The following is a 21,131-nucleotide window of genomic DNA, read 5'->3' as shown; positions in this document are numbered from 1 at the left end:
TCATGTGTATATTTAATAATAATGTACAGGCCTACTGGCTGCAGAAAGGTTTTAAAATGAACAGTTCTCTCATAAAAACAAAGTGCATTTAGGTGAAGTGCATTTGAAATTTTTCTATGTAGGACTAGAAAGTGCATTACTTCTCCATTTGGCAAGACTGTTATCAATTCTGGGGATGGGGACTTCAGACAGATAACCATCTAGCTGTTGAGCAGTTGAGCTTTTCATCTGCCTGACATTTGAGAAATATTTGAGAGTGTATTTAAATAGGGCCAAGGCATAAATAAACATTTTTATCAAATTAAAGCAGAAATCTAGCAGAAAATCTAGCATAAATATGGCTACAATCTGATATTATGTATGTATATATGTTTGTGTGTGTGTGTATAAGAACAAAATAGCCAACGTATTATTATTATTTGAGGCACTTTCTTGCAGAATTCCACTGAACATATCAGACACCGATGGTGCATGCCACTCATCTGGTGCAGAGACCAGTCTTTTTTTCTGCGCTCTGATCTGTCTCCTGCGCTTGGCGCTTCTCCGTCTCCACGCGGGTTCTCCGCATCCAGCGCGGCCTGGATCATTTCTCGTGCGCGCTGACTTATTTCCGCATCCAAGTAACGTAAATGGTCTTCATAACGCGGATCAAGCACATTCGTGATTAAGTGCAGAGGATCCGAAAAGATCTCAGTGAGACGTGTGCTAACAGACTCTATAAGACTGTACTTTTCTTTGTTTTTACTTCGTGGTCCGTCTTAATCTCTTTGTTAGGAGACGCTTTAGTGCTGCGAATAAAGGAGTAAGAAGAGAGAGAATGTTCTCACTGGTGTTAAGTGAATGTCGCGGGGAGCTCGTGGTCTTTGCTATGCAGGTGCACGTGCAGGTCGCGGTTTCTGTTTGCGTCATCACAACATTTCGGCCGTGTTGTTTCGGTGATAAAAGTCTATCGGCCGAAAACCGAAAAGGCCATTTTCGGCCGAAAATTTTCGGTGGCCGAAATTTCGGTGCATCCCTAATAATCGCGTGTTCTCTGCGTGATGGTCAGTCCATGTTAATTGAATGCTTTAAACTCCTGATTTCAAATTATGCTGCGCTTTATGCACTTGCCCACTATCATATTCATGACATTTTCACTGTGTGCTGTATGTAAAATGAGGGTTACCCTGCCTTTATTTGAAAAAGTGCCCTTTTGGTTACAAAATACTGTAATCTAAAGTATAAGCATGTTTCTTTTACACATTTATTTTTTAATCCATTGTAAAATTATTTCAAATTTCTTAAATGTTAATAATAATAATGAAAAAAATTAGGGATGCACCGATCATGATTTTTCATGGCCGATTCCGATACCGATTTCCAATTTTTTTAATTTATTTTTTTATCTTTAAGCAACAAACAAGAAAGAAGGAAAGTGTGCATAAACAAGATGTTTATTTGGTATTTAATAGGCCAAACTGGCTTTTGGCTATTGAAAACAATAACTGCAACCATCTGAAATTAACAGCTACATTACAGACATCAGCATTTAGCTTTTGTGTTTGAATTGGGTTGAACAACAGAGAACTGCCCTTAAAGGTCCTATGACATGAAAATTTCACTTTCTGAGGTTTTTTAACATTAATATGAGTTCCCCTAGCCTGTATATGCTCCACAAGTTTCTAGAAATTTGAATCGGTGTAAATTGAGATTTTTCTATCGTTCTCTGCCTTTGAGAAAATGGAAGCTCAAACGGGCTGATCTTGAATCTCCTTGTTGTGACGTTGTAACGAGAATTGTTACCTCCCCTTTCTCTGCTTTGCCCGCCCAAATATTTACATATAATTCAGTCGCAATGTCAGCACAGGCCTTTCAAACAGACTTTTATGATATGGATTTGACGGCACCGGCACAAACAGTGAGTAACAGTGTTCATTAATGTCTGATCTGTGATCAGTGATTTCTGATGGGTAGCTAATCATTCAAGTTCACACAGACTTTCTTTCTAAATCGTTTAATACTGTTTATGCGTCAGTGTATCAAGCCAGTGACTAAACGATCAACTTCACATTGTTTCTCTTAGTAGCATGAAACAAATCTGTTACTTAAATTGTGATTTAACTACAGAGAACGATCAAAGAACGCTCACTTTTTTTCCGGAGCTGTTACACATCACGAGTATATCTGCACACTTGCCCAAACCGCCGTTACAATGAATGACGCTGTTATGCTGCACAACGGAGCTCTTACTGTATTCATGTGTTTGCTGTTAGCTGAGGTGAAAGCATTTTGTGAGAGAAAACGTGTTGCAATAATGACGAGATCACTGCATCCACGCGATAAACAGACTCTGTCTACTCAATGCTCATCACTGCAGCCTTTCATGTGATGGGGAAAAGATCGAAAAAATTATTATATAATCAACACTTCCACGATTCGTTAATCTCGACAGCTGTAATAGTAAAAATATATACACATACATACATACATACATACATACATACATACATACATACATACATACATATATATATATATATATATATATATATATATATATATATATATATATATATATATATATATATTTGAGAGGGATTTCACATGTAATGTGCATTTCGAATGCAAAGATGTCAGCCAATCACAACAGTTGTGGTTTACTTGGAGTCTCACAGCAGACACGCCCCTTCAAACAGAGCATTCAAGCCAGAGGGCTAATGTCAGGATATAAAAATGCTTTTTATTTCAAAATTTTAAATGTAAAAATCAAACTAACAATATAAATACACCTAAGGAAACATTAAAAAGCATTTAAAGAAAAGGAAGTAATCCATGGCATGGGACCTTTAAAAAAAAGATTAACTCTAACCATGTGAAATTAAAGGCAATAACTGCATAGTTCTACAATCCAAACAACACAATCAACACACATTCAATAAGAGGTTTCTTGATCAACATTCAGTATTTTAGTTTTTAAATTTGGTTTTAAATAAAAAAAAGGTCTTTACCAGTGTCTTTATTTACAGAATAAATAAACGTATGCTTTTTAAATAGATTATTCCAAAATGTTAAAATAAATTAATGTTGGTGCGAATAAAACAAAGATGCAAAGTGTTTTCATTCATCCAAAAAAAAAAAAAAAAATTTGGGTAATGATTCACATCTATATTTTTTTTCACTTGAGCCAATGAAAAATAAATAACTATTCTCTCAAGTAAAAAAAAATATATTTTTTTTTAATTGGATGAATGAAACACTTTTTCTCAGTGTGCTACAGCAGGTGATTTTTAAATCAAATTAAGTCAATGTAATTTTAATGCAAAATCAAAAATGATCAACTGTCGTCTACTTCTGGCATTTCAAACGTTTATGCAAGTTCCACTTTACAAAAAAAAAAAAGTTTTGTCACAGTTTAGTCCGTTTCGTTTCTCAACCAACACGTGAGAAGTTGATCTGAACATCTCTTCACGGTCTACTCGTGTTCAGGGCTCGGACCGGTAACAGTAAGCTTGCGCAGCTTTAGTGCGCACAGAAAAGGGACTCTTATTTGTGCGCCAGTACACCAACGGCTGATCGCTTCCTGCTATCTGTGCCTCAGACATGTAGCTCTGCATTTCCAGTGCTGAATGGCTGCCCGTGTCCTGCGCACAGATTTCGAAATACTTCCACACAAATGACATAGCGAACGATTACAATGTAGTCTGTGCAGGCGGCCGCACTTCCGGAAAAATCGGCCTAAAGAAGACCAAAAACCGGCCGATTGCCGATCGCGTATTTTAAGCAAAAAACGGGCGGTTCCGATTTATGGCCGGTCAACCGGTGCATCCCTAAAAAAAATATATATCTGCTTTATATCGGCCCCATTGTTTTACAAGATATCGGCATCAGCTGTCATTAAACATATCGGTTGACCACTAATTGCAGTATGGTATTTTTAGTATATATGCAGACTCATTCAGAAAATATAGAAAATATTTCTAAAAGGATTGTACACCCAGAAATCAGCATTTCTTCTATTATTTATTCACCCTTATATTCTTACAAATCCATATGACTTTCTCCATGGAACAATACGTTTTTACGTGTATTCTCGCTGCCATTTCCATAAAAAAATAAAAATAAGACCCAAAAAAGAACAAGAAAATCCATAAAACATCACGAAAATAAGCCATATGACTATTACTGTATGTTGAAGAACATCCTGTTATAAAACATATAAGACACATGCTGTCATGAGTAGCTCCTTTTTCTACATGGAAGAAGGAACATCATATGGGTTTTGAAAGACACAAGGATAAGTGAATAATGGCAGAACTTTCTTTTTTTTGTGAACTATCTTTTTAAAATGAAGCACTGTCCTTCCGATGGTTCACAAAAATGGGTTCTCAGTGGTTGTTGGTCTGTGGTATATATAGGCCAGTAAGTGCTGTCGGCATATAGTCACCAAGCTCTTCGCTTTGGCTTTTAGCTTTTGCTTTTTTCATCTTCCATGCCAGTAGCATCACATCTGTCGCACATCTGTTCGTTGTTTCTTTCAACCCATCGTCTTCCCATCATTCTAGCTTTAATCTTCTTGCTCGTTCCATCCTGCTGTCCTCTGTTATTTTTCAGCTCTCTGAGTTCTCTGAAGCTTTGATGCCGTTACGATCATCCAAAGACAGATCCTGTGGTCAGTTTCTACACAAATCCAACCTTGAAAGCCTTCTTTCTGAATTTCAGCAAACCTCTAGAAGATTTTCAGTTATTCATAGTTGCTCAGTCCACATGAAAATCGGGAACGGTCCAGTCCCTAAATTGCATCCCATATTTTTTTATTTACTTTATAGTTGGCACTCTGACACAGCCCATACTATTCTTTTTTATGGCTCTTCTTTGGTTTTTCATGGCCATCACTAACACAGGGAGGCCACCCTTGCATGTGGAATTGTGAATTGTGCCACCACAGCGCGGGCTGTGAACTAGCCATTAATCTTGGTCCATGTGGTGGGGTATAGCAGGATTACTCATGTGGTAGTTAAATGTGCCCAATGCGTCTGGCAGGGACCAATGCAGGTGACTTGGCCCCTCCAGCACGAAAAGGCGTCTGGCACCAGAGTGGCTCAAGTTGGCGGAAAATTCCTCTCTGCACTGGCGCCGAAGCAAAGGCAGAGAGGAGAGACTTGGTCAGTGCCGCCCACACCCCAAAGTTTTACACAGGTCAGTGTGTACCTTAACCCGCACCTTCATGTCCGGCGCACATCTTCGAGCATGCCCGATGCTCCTCTGGCCTCAGTAATGTGTGGAATAGTCATCCATGCTACAGCGCCATTTCACCTCCAGACCAGCAGGGGGCGATTGAGAGTTGTCTGCAACCATTAATGAGAAGGTGAAAAAAACAAAAAACTTATGTCAAGGACTGATCAAAATATGTCTGGATCACAATTTGCATACTTGTATGCAAAGTCTAATATTAAAGTGGAAAAAATGTAACGTTCATTGTATACTTTTAAGAATGAAATAGGCCGGTACAAAATTGTGATCAAAATTGCATCTTAATATTGCATCAGTGAACCATCACAAACAAATCTACTTGGATTGCACTCAATGATCCATCCAATTAAATATTATATGCCATTTGACTATCTATCTATCCATCCATCCATTAGGCCTGTGAAAATAAATCGATGCATTGTGAATCGATTCTGAGATTTTCCGAATGCATCGCGATTCTTTCTTGAATCGATTCTGAGTTTAGTTTTGAACAGCAGATGGCACTGCATGCTTTAGAAACACCCTTAATCTGCTCGTTTCCAAACCATTACAGACACTTGAACCTAACATAATCATTCATAAAATTCAAAAAGGTGAAGCGAATTACAAAGGTGTTCACAGTGGGCTGTGTTTACATTAATCTTGCATCATAAAAGCATTCTAAGATGAAGTGAAATTACATGACTCACAAGCACAAGCACTCTTTAGCACTCTTCTTCATGAGCATTTGAATGTGCAGATAAAAACTAGATTAGAGCGCCATCTGCTGTTAAAATCTAAGCTCCGAATCGGTTCCAGACGAATCACGATGCATTCTGAAAATCTAAGAATCGATCCACGAATCGATTCTGCATTGATTTATCGTCCCAGCCCTACCATCCATCCATCCATCCATATATATATATATATATATTCATGTGACACACTATTACGGATAGTATGTCGAATTGGGTTTCAGCTTTTTAGAGACAAGTGATTCACTGGAGTCTTTTGTTTTCCTTTAGCTTGTTCCACTGATTTGAACATGTCATGGTTGTTATTAATAGTCAGAGAACAGAATCATGTTCCATGTTTGGCTGTATCTGTTTGGTTTATCCATGGAGAATGGCCTAGTTTGGAAGAGTTTTTTTGTTGATCATTTGCCCACGACTGATGCAATGGAAGCCAGTGACCTCATCAATGATGCGTGACGCAGCCATTAGAAATGGCAGTGTGCTTGCCTACAAAAACCAACAAAAAAAAAAACCCAACTTAGAGCAAACATTCAATACAAAAGCTTTTCTGACATCACTTCTTTTCACAAAACCCACCAGCACATCAAACATTGTGCCCTTAATCTATCAGTGACCGTGTGTAGCGCTTCACTGTTTCATGACAGATAAAAGTGATGGATTTTCAGCTCAGCTCCAGCACAAGGAGGGCAGGTCCAGATCAGTGTAAATAGAGGAAATATCCTCACCCAGCCATGAAATGTCGCTCATAAATTTTTGAAATGCGTTGTTCATTCAACAAGATGGGTGTAAGTTATGAGCGGCTGTCTGTTTTAAAACCTCTCTCTGTCACCTCGGTTAATAAAATGAATTTAAAATGAATAAATGGACTCAGCCTTGGAGAAGATTGGCCATTAGAGTATGCTGAGGTAGAACTGTCTTTTCTGCTGGATGTGAATGTACAAGTAAGAGTTTACGATGCACCACTTATAAATTACCGAAAACCATTAGGTTTGCAGATATTGCTGTAAATTTATATACTACTGTTTAAAAGTTATTGATAGGAGTCACTTATGCTTATCAAGGATACATTTATTTGGTAAAAAATGCAGTGAAAACCATTAATTGTTTTTATTTTAAATATATTTTGATAATTTATTCCTATGCTGGTGAAGCTGAAATTTCTACAAACAATTGAATCAAACTTCAGTGTCACATGATCCTTCAGGAATCATTCTAATATGCTGATAATGTGCTAATGAAACATTTCTTATTCTTAGGGAAATAATTTGTACTCTTTCAGAGTGCTACATTTTACTATTTTTGGGGTTTGCCTCCTTCCTTAGACTATTTAAATTTCTTTCTTTTCTGAGTTCTCAATATTTACATGTACAATTTATATTTTTTATAGCAATGAATTTCCATCCTAAATACCGCTGTCCATTACACCAGGCACTTTAGAGAAACCTTCTTTTGTATGTGTGTGTTTGTTTTGTTACAGTTGCACATCTCAACCAGGACAACAGTGACTTTAAAATCACTTTTAGGAGCATTGTTTTTGCATTCATTTCAGACGACAGCGTTTAGTTTGGACTTCAGGCTTAAATATGCGGTCTCTTTACAGACGTGTGCTCTGCTGTGTTGAGTGGATCTGGGCTTGTTGTATTGTAGCTGCAGGGAATCGTTGCAGTTTCACGGTGATTGGGTTGTCAGCGGTCTGTGATGCACGCTTGTGTACTCATCTCTGTGTGTAGATAACACCGTACCCATCTGTTTGATCTCCCAATCCAGACACGCGCTATATTTAGAGCCTCGTCAGATGTGCTGTTTTAGAGAAATAAGTCTTTTCTAATCAGCCTCCAGCCGAGGAGAGGCCTCATTAGCATCAGCTCGTTCTCCCTCTTTCATTTGTGCGCTTTATCTCTACAAGAGCGCCTTTGCACTCTCTCGTTCTTTTCTTTTTCCATCTCTCTTTATTCTCTCTCTCTCTCTCGCTTTCCTTCTGGCTTTCCCTTATTCTTTATTCCTTCCTCTCTTTCCCTCTCTCTCTGTCTGTCTTCTGTCTTTTCTCTTCTTCTTTTCATGTGTGGGAGGGCGCTTGTTGCTCCCTCAAGAGATCTCAGGCTTTGTGTGTGAGTGGAAGTGTGTGTACATGTTACACTGTGTGTTTGGTGCTTAGAGGAAATGGCACATCTGTGTTTCAGGGCACACTCATCCACCTTTCCACCTTTCCTTTATTTAGGCTATGCACAAATTCCTGTGCTTTCATATGGAAGTCTGAAATGTGAAATTCAACCACTGATGTATGTTTTTCATACATAGTATATATACATTCCTGGACATACTGCATCTGACATTTTGACCTGGATGTCAACAATTTATCTGTGTTAAACAAGTATAATTTAATTTTGGGGAACATTTTTTTTTTTGGTACCTACAGCATTTTCTCACATTATAAATAATATAAAATAATAATTTTGCAGTAACTTGCCACAATGTGTAATACCTTGGGTGTATGCAAAGATAGTAGCTTTAACCATACATAAGTATACAAAGATCCCATGTTAGACCAGTCCAAACTGATTAAAGTAGATTATGAAAAGTGTATTTTTACCCCCCCTCCCCCCCACACACACATTTTTAAGGAAAGGGGATTGTTATTTTACTGTTTAAGCGCATTAGAAATTCACTGTTGTGCGTTTAATGGTATAATGTATTTTATATACATTATCTCATGTTAATATTTTATTAGTTAAGACAATGCACATATTCATCTGCATCCCTCACTTCTCTCGTTCTTACATCCCTCTTTTAATATTGTATGGCTGCATGTGTTCATTTGCTTTCTCATGTAGCTTTTTCTGGCCTCTGATCTCGGCGCATATCCCCCTGTTGACTTTTACACAGATGTCAACTTGTTTACATTTTTTTCATTGTATTCGTAATTGGGTGCATCAGAGCTTTTTTTTCTGTCCTTTATCTGTGTTTGTAGATGGAATGGGTCGAGTTCTGGCTCAGGACGTCTATGCCAAAGACAACCTGCCACCTTTCCCTGCATCAGTTAAAGATGGCTATGCTGTTCGAGGTGAATACCCATTACTGCAAGTTTACTCACTCCGCACGGTCTCGTTTACCACCAAACACCAAAATATTGGAGTTTAAGAGCAGAACAATCACATATCTAATAATATAACAACATAAACTGCCCATAAACATGCATTTGCACATCAAAGTTTTTTAAGGCTAGTTAACACTGCCCCAATAATTTTGTCAAGTTTTAACATCAAGTCAAAGTAGAATTTAATTCAATTCAGAATTTTCAGCCACAGTCTTCAGTGTCAATTGATTCTTAAAAAATCATTGTAATATGCTGATTTGGTGCTCAAGCAACATTTATTGTTGAAAACAGTAATATTTTTGGTACAAAACATTACATTTTCTTCTGAATTTTGCATGGATTGGACAGAACATTCAAAAAGCGTTTATATATATATATAAATAAACGCTTTTTGAATGTTCTGTCCAATCCACTTTTTTTTTATTAAATTAAATTAAATTAAATGTATGCATTTTTGCAGACGCTTTTATCCAAAACGACTTACATCGCATTCAGGCTAACAACTTTCTCCTAACATATATATATATATATATATATATGTAAATAGTAATCAGAACTAATGATTATTACCATTTTATCCATATTCATTTCTTGTAATGCATGTAATAAGATATATAACAGTCTTGTTTTTTACTTTACTCTTTACAATCTCTTTCACCAACCCTGTGAACCCCTAGAAAATGACTCTTTATACTGCTTTTCAGCTGCTGATGGCCCTGGTGACCGCTTCATCATTGGAGAGTCTCAGGCTGGGGAGCAGGCGAGTTACACGAACAGAAACTAGACAGTTTAACTAGTCTTCTCAAAGGGCTCTGCTTTGAGGAGCTGACATGAACATGGTCGCTCTCCCTCACACATACACGGGAAATGCCTGCTTTTGCACTGGCACCTTGTGTCTGCAGGAGGCTTGTGTGCTCAGATGGCAAGAAAACTCAGACTCAGTGAGCGTGTGTAATGAGTGCATTGCACACACACACAGAGACCGAGAGAGAGAAAGAGGGGGAGATCCCCGTGGGCTGTGTGCAGCAGAAGTGCAGGACAGCACTCCAGTGCTCTTAGCTGACGTCTATACAGTGCTCTGTCTGGAGAGCGTGTTTGCATTCGAGTCATGGGTCAATCTGTTTGTTTGCTCAGCTAATGCCAAATTATTATGTTACAAATAGCAATGTATATGTATGCATGTGTCATTTTGTATGAAAACTAACAATTTAACCCAGTTTCAGAAGGATGCAACATTAGTCTAGTTTTGCTTTCATTACCACAGATGTACACATGGATGTTTTCTGATACAGTGGTTAAAGCTCTTTTTCTGTCTGTAGCCCACTCTCACAGTTATGCCAGGCCAAGTGATGAGGGTGACGACAGGTGCTCCTATCCCGTGTGGTGCAGATGCCGTAGTGCAAGTAGAAGACACAGAACTGCTCCGAGAGTCTGAAGACGTAAGTATATCACATTCTCAACTGCAAACTATTTGGTCTATTTGAATCAATATATTATACGGAAAAAAAATTAATACTAACTTGACATCAACCATATCCCTAAATGAAAAAAGTATGTTTTAAACAATAATTTCTACTTTTGAGGATGTTCCTAATTTTGTTAGTTTGAACTAGCTTCTGGGAACAATTTCCATGAATTTAGTCCCAAAAGTGAAACATGTTGTGTGTACATGTCTCAGTCTGATTAGTTATGAATTAACAGGGTACAGAAGAGCTGGAGGTGAGGATCCTGGTTCAGGCTCGTCCAGGACAGGATATCAGGTGAGTGGAACTTAGGTTTATTTCCTCAAAAAATGGCAAAGACTTTTTATAACTGACCAAATATTTGTATCTTTACTTGTATATCTATTCGTACAAGCTTATTTTCATCAAACGTATTTGCGTCCATGTTTGATGCAGTATTTTCTTTGAAAAAAGATTTTGGGGTGTTTTTGATAAGTCTCTTATGCTCACCAACACTGTTTTATATGACCAAAAATACTGTAAGAACTGTAATATTGCAAAATATTATTACAATTTAAAATAACAGTTTTCTATTTTAATATATTTAAAAATCGAACTTATTTCTATGATGGCAAAACTTAATTTTAGTGTCACGTTATCCTTCAGAAATCATTCTCATATGCTGATTTGAGAAATATTTGTTATTATTATTCAAATTTAAAAACAGTTCAATATTTGTGTAGAATTTCAGTGTTTACACTGTCACTTGTATGCAATTCAATGCATCCTTGCTAAATAAAAGTATTCATTTATAAAAAGAAAAGTGAATGTATATGATGTTTTGATGCTGAGTGTTTAATTTTTTCATCTTTTCATGAGGAATTAATCAGTCTCCTTTGTTTTGAGTTATAAAAACTATAATGGTGTTGTAAAAGCTGATGTTAAACTTGTTCCTGTCACACACAGGCCTATAGGGCATGATATCAAGCGTGGAGAGTGTGTGCTGGCTAAGGGCACTCACATGGGTCCATCTGAGATCGGCCTCCTGGCCACTGTAGGAGTCACAGAGGTGGAGGTGCAGAAGTTCCCAGTTGTAGCTGTCATGTCCACCGGCAATGAGGTAGGACTCGTCTGTGTGTCGCTTTGTTACTTTCTTTTGCCCATGGTAATTAAATTTTTTTTTAATGTGTTTATGTATACTTATGTATGCAGTTGTTAAACCCTGAAGATGACCTTCACCCAGGCAAGATCAGGGACAGTAACCGATCCACACTGTTGGCCACCATTCAGGAACACGGCTATCCCACCATCAACCTCGGCATCGTCGGAGACAAGTCAGCATCCCTTCCTCATCATCCACCCACCCACACACACACACACACACACAGTCAGCTCTGCACATGTCTAAATCTTTCCAACCTCAGCACTCCTCTGAAACTCCAGTTCATATGTTAGAATCGATACAGGATCATACAGCGCCTCAGCAGAATTTACTGAAAGACAGCAGTTCCTGCAGTGCTCGGAAGTATTTCTCTATCTTTATTTGTATGTGCATACATATACTGTATAGATGGAGAATATGTATAAGGAACATGTATAAAATAGATTATTAAAAAGTAATTAAAAGTAGTGATAAATCAGTTATATTGTTGTAGGTGCTTTTCTGCATTCATCTGAAGTCTTTAATGCTTTTTTTGTGCTGTCCTCATTTTGGGAATATACAATTTTGAGTAAAAGACTAAATACATTTAGTATAAATATAAAATATAACTGTTTTGTATTTAGAAATATTTAAATACTTTACTAATTATAATGATATTAAATAATACTATTAAATATTAAATATAATGTAGTAATATAATGTTCAAAATCCATAGTTTTTTTTTTTATTTGGGGCTCAGATATTATCATCAATATCTGTTTTGTTGAAACTGTGATGCTGTACATGTGTTTTTTTTTTTTTTTTTTTTTTTTTAAGCAGATATTTTAAAAGAACAGCATTTATTTGAAATGGTAATATTTTGTAAGAATGTAAAAGCTTTAATTTAAAAGTAAAATGGAAACAGTGTGTCCTTGATGTATAGAAATATTAAATTCAGTTTATTGGTTACATTATATTTGCACTACTAGTTCTAGTATAAGCAATCATTTTACACTTTTTGTACTTCACCGATATGCTAGGAATGGATTTTGCAAAGAAAGAAATTGCAAGTCCTTTGTCATGATCATGTTTTCCAACCCCCTGCAGCCCAGACGACCTGCTGAACGCCCTGAACGAGGGCATTAGTCGCGCTGATGTCATCATCACCTCCGGGGGCGTGTCCATGGGTGAGAAGGTCAGTTGATTGGAGTTGTCTGGAAGTGCAGTATACTAATGAAAGGTCAAATGCTTGAAATGTCCGAGCTTCTCACTTCAGGAATGTGGCCTCATAGATCAGTCTGCTTAATGACAAGAAGCGGATTCCATCGGTTTACTCCGAGACCATAAGATCTCAGAGCAGATCTCTTTTAAGAGCTTATGCCACAGGTCACTGTATGTTTTAGTGCCATCTAGTGTTTCCGATTGATTGTCACAAAGCAGTGTTTGTTAATCTGACTTTTTATTTTGGGTCTTTGCCCAGGCAGCAGTCCACTGACCGACTCATGCTCTTGATTTTCCGCTCTATTAATTAAAGTCTTTTTAATTACCTGATGTTCACCAGGCGCTGATAGATCTGTTGTCCTACATAAGAGGAGAAACGTGAACACTCATGCAAAAGTCTTTTTTTGTTTGTTTTTTTCAGGACTATCTGAAGCAAGTGCTGGATATAGACCTCCATGCCCAGATCCACTTTGGCCGAGTGTTTATGAAGCCGGGGTGAGTGAGGGAATCAGTCTTAATCATTCAGAGCCAGATTTGTGTGAAGTCTGAATTGGGCAGCACTAACGTGAGGGGGGGCATTTGGTTGTTAGATAGAGGATATCATGCTTTTTTTATTTTTTTATTTTTTTATTTTATGAACTAACTGCCATAAAACATCAGGGATTTAATACCTGAAATACCTAATACCTATGGCCTAGTAAATGTTGGGCAATACCAAAATATTGATAAGAAGCAATGCATCCTGACTCCCAAAAGTTGCAAAATACTAGTCGTTTTTCTTCAGCTTTTGCTTTTTTTTGAGTGAAATGTACATCAGATGGTTTATGATCATAGGCATCTGATTCAACAAAGCAATGTAGACTGAAAAAGAGCTGAATATTATTGTTTCAGTGTTATTTTCGTATTACTTATTTCCTATTACAGTGTGTTATTATACTATGCTTAATATAGTATGTGCTGTTGTCAGTTTATTTCGTTTTTTTATGTGTATTTGTATTTAGCTTTATTTTATTTTTATATCAGTTTTTGTTTTAGTAATTTAGTCAACTAATGCTTATATTTATTTAAAAAGTATAGAGTATTGCAATTATTTCAAATTTACTAGAATTAAATCAAATGGCTTTCCCAACTTGATGTAGAGATGTAGAATATTAATGCTTTATTCTATTTCTATTTCAGTTTGCCTACTACGTTTGCCACCTTAGACACTGACGGTGCCAGAAAGCTGATCTTCGCCCTTCCAGGTATAATGCGCCGTGTATTTGACATACTAAGTGTGCATGTAAACAAATACAGAGGTTTTGACGAGAAGAGTGTCTCTGAGTTGGAACTGTTTAGAATTTACACAAATGAAAACACATAAACACACAAACCCAGGTGACTGAGTTTCCTCTTTCTCCCAAGTACATAGTATGTATAGAACAACTTCTCTTATTCTAACTATTGCCATAAACTCACATACCTATATAGTACCATCTCCAAACTAAATGGTCCCTTCTCCGTAAAATGGAATCAGCCCATGGTTGCCCACCTGTGTACCTTTCTGCAAACCTGCATCTCCCTGCTTTTACCCACTGGTCCGATCAGCTTTCCCAGGCTTGCCCCCACCCGAACCATCTGTACTCCCACCTTGTGCCTTCAGAAACCAGGTGGTCGAGGCAGTGGTGACAGTGGCGATTTCTATATTCCCCTTCAAAGGTAATTTCACCTACAGAGACACAGGGGCGACTCTTCTGGAGACTGTGCCCCTGAGTGACAGCGAGGCCAGCAGACTGCCTGTGCCTCCTCCCCCACAAGGAAGTAGGTGCTCTTAATTCAGGAAATAAGCCCTGTCTTCAGCCCAAGCTCAGAAAACGGAAATGGACTTGAAATTTTGACCCAAAACCCTAATTACCAAAACACGAAATCTCTTTTTAGTGCACTTGGGCTCATTTGGGACCAGTATGTTATAATTATTACAGACATTGCAAGATGAAAACCTGAAAAGGCCTTTTCTAATCTACAGTAACGACCGCCAAAACACAATGATATCGAAACATAGGAATAATATTTTTGTTCTGATTTTCCAATGTGACACTTTCTGTTCTGTTTTCTGAGAGAAGCCTTGTGTTTTTTGCCTTTTTGTTTTTGCGTCTGTGGCACTCTTTGTAGCTGTTAGTTCTGTTGCAACCTTCCCAAAGCCCCTTCTGTTTTGTGTACTGTGATGTGGCTTAGTGTTTTGAAACTGCTGTTTGTCTGATGTAGTTCTGTCCTCCATCTGCTTTCAATGCCCTTCTTCCTTTCATGTTGATGTGGCGGAGGGCACCTCTGCACTTGATACACTCTTCTCCCTTAACTGGTTTCAGTAGTTGGTACACATTTGTCTTATCAGAGAAGTAATATGTTGATTTTACACTTTATTTGATTGCTTTGGTACGAGCTAGTTCCATTCCTAGTATTATTGGGCTTCGAAATGTACATTTACACAAATGTATGTTTGCATCGTCAGTGTCAGTGCAGCTTTCACACCAGCCAGACAAACTGAACGCTGACATCAAAAATACCTAGAATTTTGTCGTCATTTAATCACCATCATGTTGTTACGAACCTTGTTTGACTTTCCTTTTTCCATAGAACATAAAAGAAGAAGATGAGCAAAACGTTAATGCTGCTATTTGTAATTTAATGATGTATGTTTACAGAAGGTATACAGAAAGAAAAAAAATGTATGGCTTAATTCAACAAGGACGCATTAAATTGATCAAAAGTGCTTGTAAAGATATTTTAAGATTATAAAATATCTATTTTTAATATATGTGGGTATTTATACTTTCTATTCATCAAAGAGTACTTTGCAGCAAAACTATTTTCCAAATTATAATAAGAAATGTTACTTGAGCAACAGAGTAGCATATTAGAATGATTTTTGAATGATCATGTGACATTGAAGACTGCTTTCAGTTCCATTAATGAATTACATTTTAAAATGAAGATAAAACAGTTATTTTGAATCACAGTCATTTTTTTAACTGTTCTTACAGAGACTAAACTTTTGAGTGTACAAGAATGAGGTTTGAGATCTATGGAAGATTTTCAGTGAATAATAATTACAAATAAATGTCAGTTTCCATCACGAAGCTATTGCTTGATTTTAGACAACTTTTTGCATAAAATGGTGTAGTTGTTCTTGGAGCCTAATGGCCACTGATCACTGTACATTTGAATGGAATGCAGAAACATTCTGCTAAATATCTCCTTTGTGTTTTTCCGAAACACAAGTTCAGAAAAGTTTGTAACAACACAAGTGAATAAATGGTGACAGAAATTGCATTTTAGAGGTGAACTGCTGTTTTAAAGACATCAGTGGTGCTTTATCAGGAAACAAACCTAATTCCTATCCACTACAGATGATCCACAGTTCAGAGAGATTCTGCCCTAGACCTCCACCCCTGACTTGAAATCACAAGCCAAAGTCTTCAGCTCAAGTCATCTCTTCTTTCTCTCTCAGGTAACCCAGTGTCAGCTGTTGTAACCTGTAACCTCTTTGTCATCCCTGCATTAAGAAAGATGCAAGGGATCCTGGACCCACGGCCCACCATCATCAAAGCCAGGGTGAGCTAATGTTCTTGCATTGGTAGATACTTCAATACTGTACTTAAGTCAATTTAAGTATCCTTAGTTTATCTAATATTTTATTTTGGGAAACCTTTCTAAAGAATCACATTTTATAAAGACCTATTGTTCCTTGTTAATATGAACTGTAGAAATCAACATACGCTCTGAGATTCACGAACGAGCTGATTCATTTCAATGAACCTGTTGAATTGGTTCACATATCGCACTGGACAATTCATTCGAGGATTGGACTGATCCGATTCCGATCCCAGCTGTTCTTGAGTCAATTCAGTGATCCAGTCAGAGTGAGTCAGGACTCTCTGGAAGGAGAATTAGCGTATCTCAATGGGACCTTCTTGGTTAAAATAAGCCAAAAACCAGGAGATCCTTTGAGCTGATAGCTTGAATTTAGGATATGAATGCCAAATTTAGGATTCATTATTGTTAAATAAAATCATATTTTGGCCACAATTATCATCAGTTGTTTGTGAACTGCATCTGCTGTAAAAAGGTGAGCTGTTTAAACCTGCTGTATAAAATGTGAATTCAGTATGTCATGTATCGCCATCTGAACAGTGTAGGTTTTAAGTAAAATCTAAACAGATGCAACTTAAGATAATGCAGTAACATTGAAATCTTACCTGCTGCCATAGCATTTTCAAATGATATTTAAAGGGTTTGTTCACCCAATAATCAAAATTATGTCATTAATAACTCACCCTCATGTCGTTCCAAACCCGTGAGACCTCGTTTATCATTTATCTTCGGAACACAGTTTAAGTTATTTTAGATTTATTCAGAGAGCTCTCAGTTCCTCCATTGAAGCTGTGTGTACGGTCTACTGTCCATGTTCAGAAAGGTAAGAAAAACATCATCAAAGTAGTCCATGTGACATCAGAGGGTCATTTTTGGTCCAAAAATAGCAAAAACTATGACTTTATTCAGCATTGTCTTCTCTTCCGTGCCTGTTGTGAGAGAGTTCAAAACAAAGCAGTTTGTGATATCCGGTTCGCGAACGAATCACTCGATGTAACCGGATCTTTTTGAACCAGTTCACCAAATTGAACTGAATTGTTTTAAATGGTTTGTGTCTCTAATACGCATTAATCAACAAATGACTTAAGATGTTAACTTTTTTAATGTGGCTGACACTCCCTCTGATTTAAAATAAACCAATATCTCGGAGTAATTCTTTTACTCAAACAGTACACTGACTGAACTGAAGATGAACACCGAGCTGGGCCAGATAATGAACAACAGACTGACTCGTTCACGAGTGAAGAACCGTTTCTGTCAGACGCGTCCGATTCGAGAACAGAGGAGCTGATGATACTGCACATGTGTGATTCAGCGTGAAGCAGACTGATACAGAGAGCATCTGAACCGAACTGATTCTTTAGGTGATTGATTCTGAACTGATTCTGTGCTAATGTTATGAGCGTGGGTAAACCGAAGGCTTGAATGAAGGGCAATCATCGCAAATGACGCCATTATGTAGAGCGCAAAAGAACCGGTGAACCGTTTTCTTCAACACGTTTATTGAATAGAACTGTCCGAAAGAACTACTGGTTATCTAAAAAGCGATGCAACCGGTTCTTGACTCGAGAACGAGTCAGTCTTTTGTTTGTTATCTGGCTCGGCACAGTGTTCATCTTCAGTTCTCTTTACAGCAGTTCAGTCAGTGTACTGTTTGAGTAAATGAATTACTCCGGGATATATGTTTGTTTTAACTCAGAGGGAGTGTCAGCCACATTAAACAAGTCAACAGCTTAAGTCATTTGTGGATCAATGCGTATTAGAGATGCGAACGGTTTAAAACGATTCAGTTCGATTTGGTGAACTGTTTCAAAAAGATCCGGTTACATCGAATGATTCGTTCGCAAACAGGATATCACAAACTGCTTTGTTTTTAACTCTCTCACAACAGACACTGAAGAGAAGACAATGCTGAATGAAGTCGTAGTTTTTGCTATTTTTGGACCAAAATGTATTTTCGATGCTTCAAAAATTTCTAACTGACCCTCTGATGTCACATGGACTACTTTGATGATGTTTTTCTTACTTTTCTGAACATGGACAGTAGACCGTACACACAGCTTCAGTGGAGGGACTGAGAGCTCTCTGAATAAATCTAAAATATCTTAAACTGTGTTCCAAAGATGAACGGAGGTCTCACGGGTTTGGAACGACATGAGGGTGAGTCATTAATTACATCATTTGGATTATTGGGTGAACTAACCCTTTAAACTAGTATGTTTACATAGCGTTATTTTTCTCTCAAAATAGCGTTTTTCTCTATTTGTCAGTAGTCATTTACACACATTTAGTTTTTTCCTATTTTAAAATATACAATAGGGTGTGTTTTATTTTTGCTTGTTTGTACATTTGAATTCAGTATTGCTAATTGATTCATTGGTATATTTAATGTTTGATGCTGTATGACAAGTTTTGGTAATGAAACTTACCAAAACTTATTCTCACTTACAGAACAGTACATATTAAGTGTCTGCATAAAGGATGTAGGATGGAGTGGATAAAATAGCAAAACACAAATTTATCGATCAGTACTTTTTACTTCTAATACTTAAGTACATTTAAAAACAAATACTTTTGTAATTGTACTCAAGTAAAAAAAAAAAAAAAAGAAGTATATTTCTACTGGAGGAATGTTTTATTAATGTATTTGTACTTTTATTCCAGTACTTGAACAGTGTTCTTTGTCCACTGGTGTTTCTGTGCTGCTGCGATAACATCAGTATGTCTCCTTTTCTTGGCAGCTGTCCTGTGATGTAAAGTTGGATCCACGTCCAGAATATCATCGCTGTATACTGACATGGCACCACCAGGAACCACTTCCCTGGGCACAGAGCACAGGTATACATAATTAGTTACTGTATGTATATAGATAGATAGATAGATAGATAGATAGATAGATAGATAGATAGATAGTTATAGGTTAACAATAATTTATTTGAATACAGAAAATCAAGTAACACCCTTTTTCCTTCTCCGCTTCACAGGAAACCAAATGAGTAGTCGGCTAATGAGCATGCGCAGTGCCAACGGCCTTCTGATGTTGCCTCCGAAAACAGAGCAATACGTGGAGTTGCACAAGGGTGAAGTCGTAGACGTCATGGTCATAGGACGGCTATGATGTCATCTTATGCGGACAGACCAAGTACAGAGCAAGAAAGTGGTGCATGTCCACATATCATTACTATTCTGTAATATGCAACGGCACAGCTAGTTTTTATTGATTTGGGAGAAGTTGATCCAGTATAATCAACATTTTGAACAAAAACGAAAATGTGAAATTTATGAAAATACGACTTCAAAGACATAATATTTCAAAGACAGAAAATATTATACCTTTTAAATTGAGAATATATATATATATATATATGAAATATAAGAGATTTATTCTGTAATATATTGTTATAATTATTATGGTTATTAATATAATGATGAATATTATCATATTAAGCAACTCTGTTCTCTTTCGTTGCAATTGCTTTGTGTGTTAAATGCTAGAACTTATAGATAGACGTAGCATTTTAATAGACAGCTGTTGGCGCCTGTCACTCATACATCAGAAAGCTTATTTTCTCATCGGTAGAAAATGTGTCGCTGAGGAATGAAAAGTTTCTTCAAGATGACAGCTGGAGCTGGATCTTTTCATCTCTCCTCAAAGTGCACCAAGGTGACCCAGCGATCTTTCCCTTTAGTATTATATGCTCCATAAAGACTTCATTATCCTTCATAAAGGGTTTACAAAACTGCTTTGCTTGTCGTTTATCTTGTGAGTCGTGTTTATGTGCGCAGTGCCAAAAGCCAGGGCTGTGGGGGAAGTTCTCGTGGTCATGACGGCCGAAAAGCAGCATGTGCCGCCGGGTAGCACAGATTTGTACGGAAACAATGAACTATGGTGGTCTGTGTAAAAATCTGTGCTACTTCAGCGCACCCAGAGGCATGTCCTGTGCTACAGGCTATTTTAGTCTGGAACATGCTTCATAGTAAACTGGCCCTCATAGCTCTGCCCTTATTACTCTCTATTTTACCCACCACTCTTACATTTAAACTCGCCCGGCCCATTCCTAGAGGCCGAGCTCCCTGGAAACTTCTATTTGTTTAACTTCAATGATAAAGACACAGCTTATTTAAGTGCTGACAGCCTTTTTAAACGAATTACATAAAATGTACAGTCAAAAAAATGCAAGAGTGATATTGTACAGACAAGTGACCAGCACTACTGAGGAACATACTATGGAATTGAAAAGATATTGAATAACTATGTACTATAATATCATTTTCTGTAATATTGATCTAATGCGAGAATTAAAATTCTTGATCATTATGTAAAGACGTGGTTCAGTTTCATTTTTTTAAATAAACACTGAAAGATGATTGACTCGAGTTCATAATTTCTGTTTATTTAAATGCATTTGTGGTCAATGTTTATTATTTAATAATATACAGTATTCACATTTTTATTAAATAATTTAAAAAATACTTAAGGAATATTAAGTAATTATCAACGAAAAAAAAAAGAAGAAGAAAAGAAGTCTGCACACTGAATTTACTGCTCCAAAAATAAAAAAATTAATAAAAAAATAAAAAAATCCAAACAGCAATCAGCCTCTTATTTATTCTACAGGCACAATGCTTGAAAATATTTG

The 21,131-nt window shown here is 37.1% G+C and overlaps 1 protein-coding gene across 6 annotated transcripts in view; it reads left to right on the top strand.

Annotated features, from left to right (window-relative positions):
* The window catches only part of LOC127933455 (gephyrin), an 84,971-nt gene extending 64,108 nt beyond the window's left edge, over nt 1-20,863 (top strand). For 4 of the 6 annotated variants that reach the window (XM_052530474.1, XM_052530472.1, XM_052530473.1 and 1 more), the window contains 12 exons: nt 8,932-9,024; nt 9,762-9,817; nt 10,377-10,496; nt 10,759-10,817; nt 11,466-11,619; nt 11,712-11,833; nt 12,748-12,835; nt 13,283-13,356; nt 14,041-14,105; nt 16,349-16,452; nt 19,233-19,329; nt 19,476-20,863. In XM_052530474.1, coding sequence (XP_052386434.1) covers nt 8,932-9,024; nt 9,762-9,817; nt 10,377-10,496; nt 10,759-10,817; nt 11,466-11,619; nt 11,712-11,833; nt 12,748-12,835; nt 13,283-13,356; nt 14,041-14,105; nt 16,349-16,452; nt 19,233-19,329; nt 19,476-19,609 — 1,166 coding nt within the window. In that variant the 3' untranslated portion in view covers nt 19,610-20,863. Of the gene's footprint in view, nt 1-8,931; nt 9,025-9,761; nt 9,818-10,376; nt 10,497-10,758; nt 10,818-11,465; nt 11,620-11,711; nt 11,834-12,747; nt 12,836-13,282; nt 13,357-14,040; nt 14,106-14,559; nt 14,662-16,348; nt 16,453-19,232; nt 19,330-19,475 lie in introns of all 6 variants that reach the window. The other 2 variants (XM_052530471.1, XM_052530468.1) reach the window with 1 other exon arrangement.
* The last annotated feature ends 268 nt before the right edge of the window (nt 20,864-21,131 follow it).

This window comes from Carassius gibelio, chromosome A17 (assembly GCF_023724105.1).
Source record: "Carassius gibelio isolate Cgi1373 ecotype wild population from Czech Republic chromosome A17, carGib1.2-hapl.c, whole genome shotgun sequence".
NCBI classification, from domain to species: domain Eukaryota; kingdom Metazoa; phylum Chordata; class Actinopteri; order Cypriniformes; family Cyprinidae; genus Carassius; species Carassius gibelio.
Note: the sequence above shows the minus strand (reverse complement) of the source record. Positions and strands in the feature narration are given on the sequence as shown.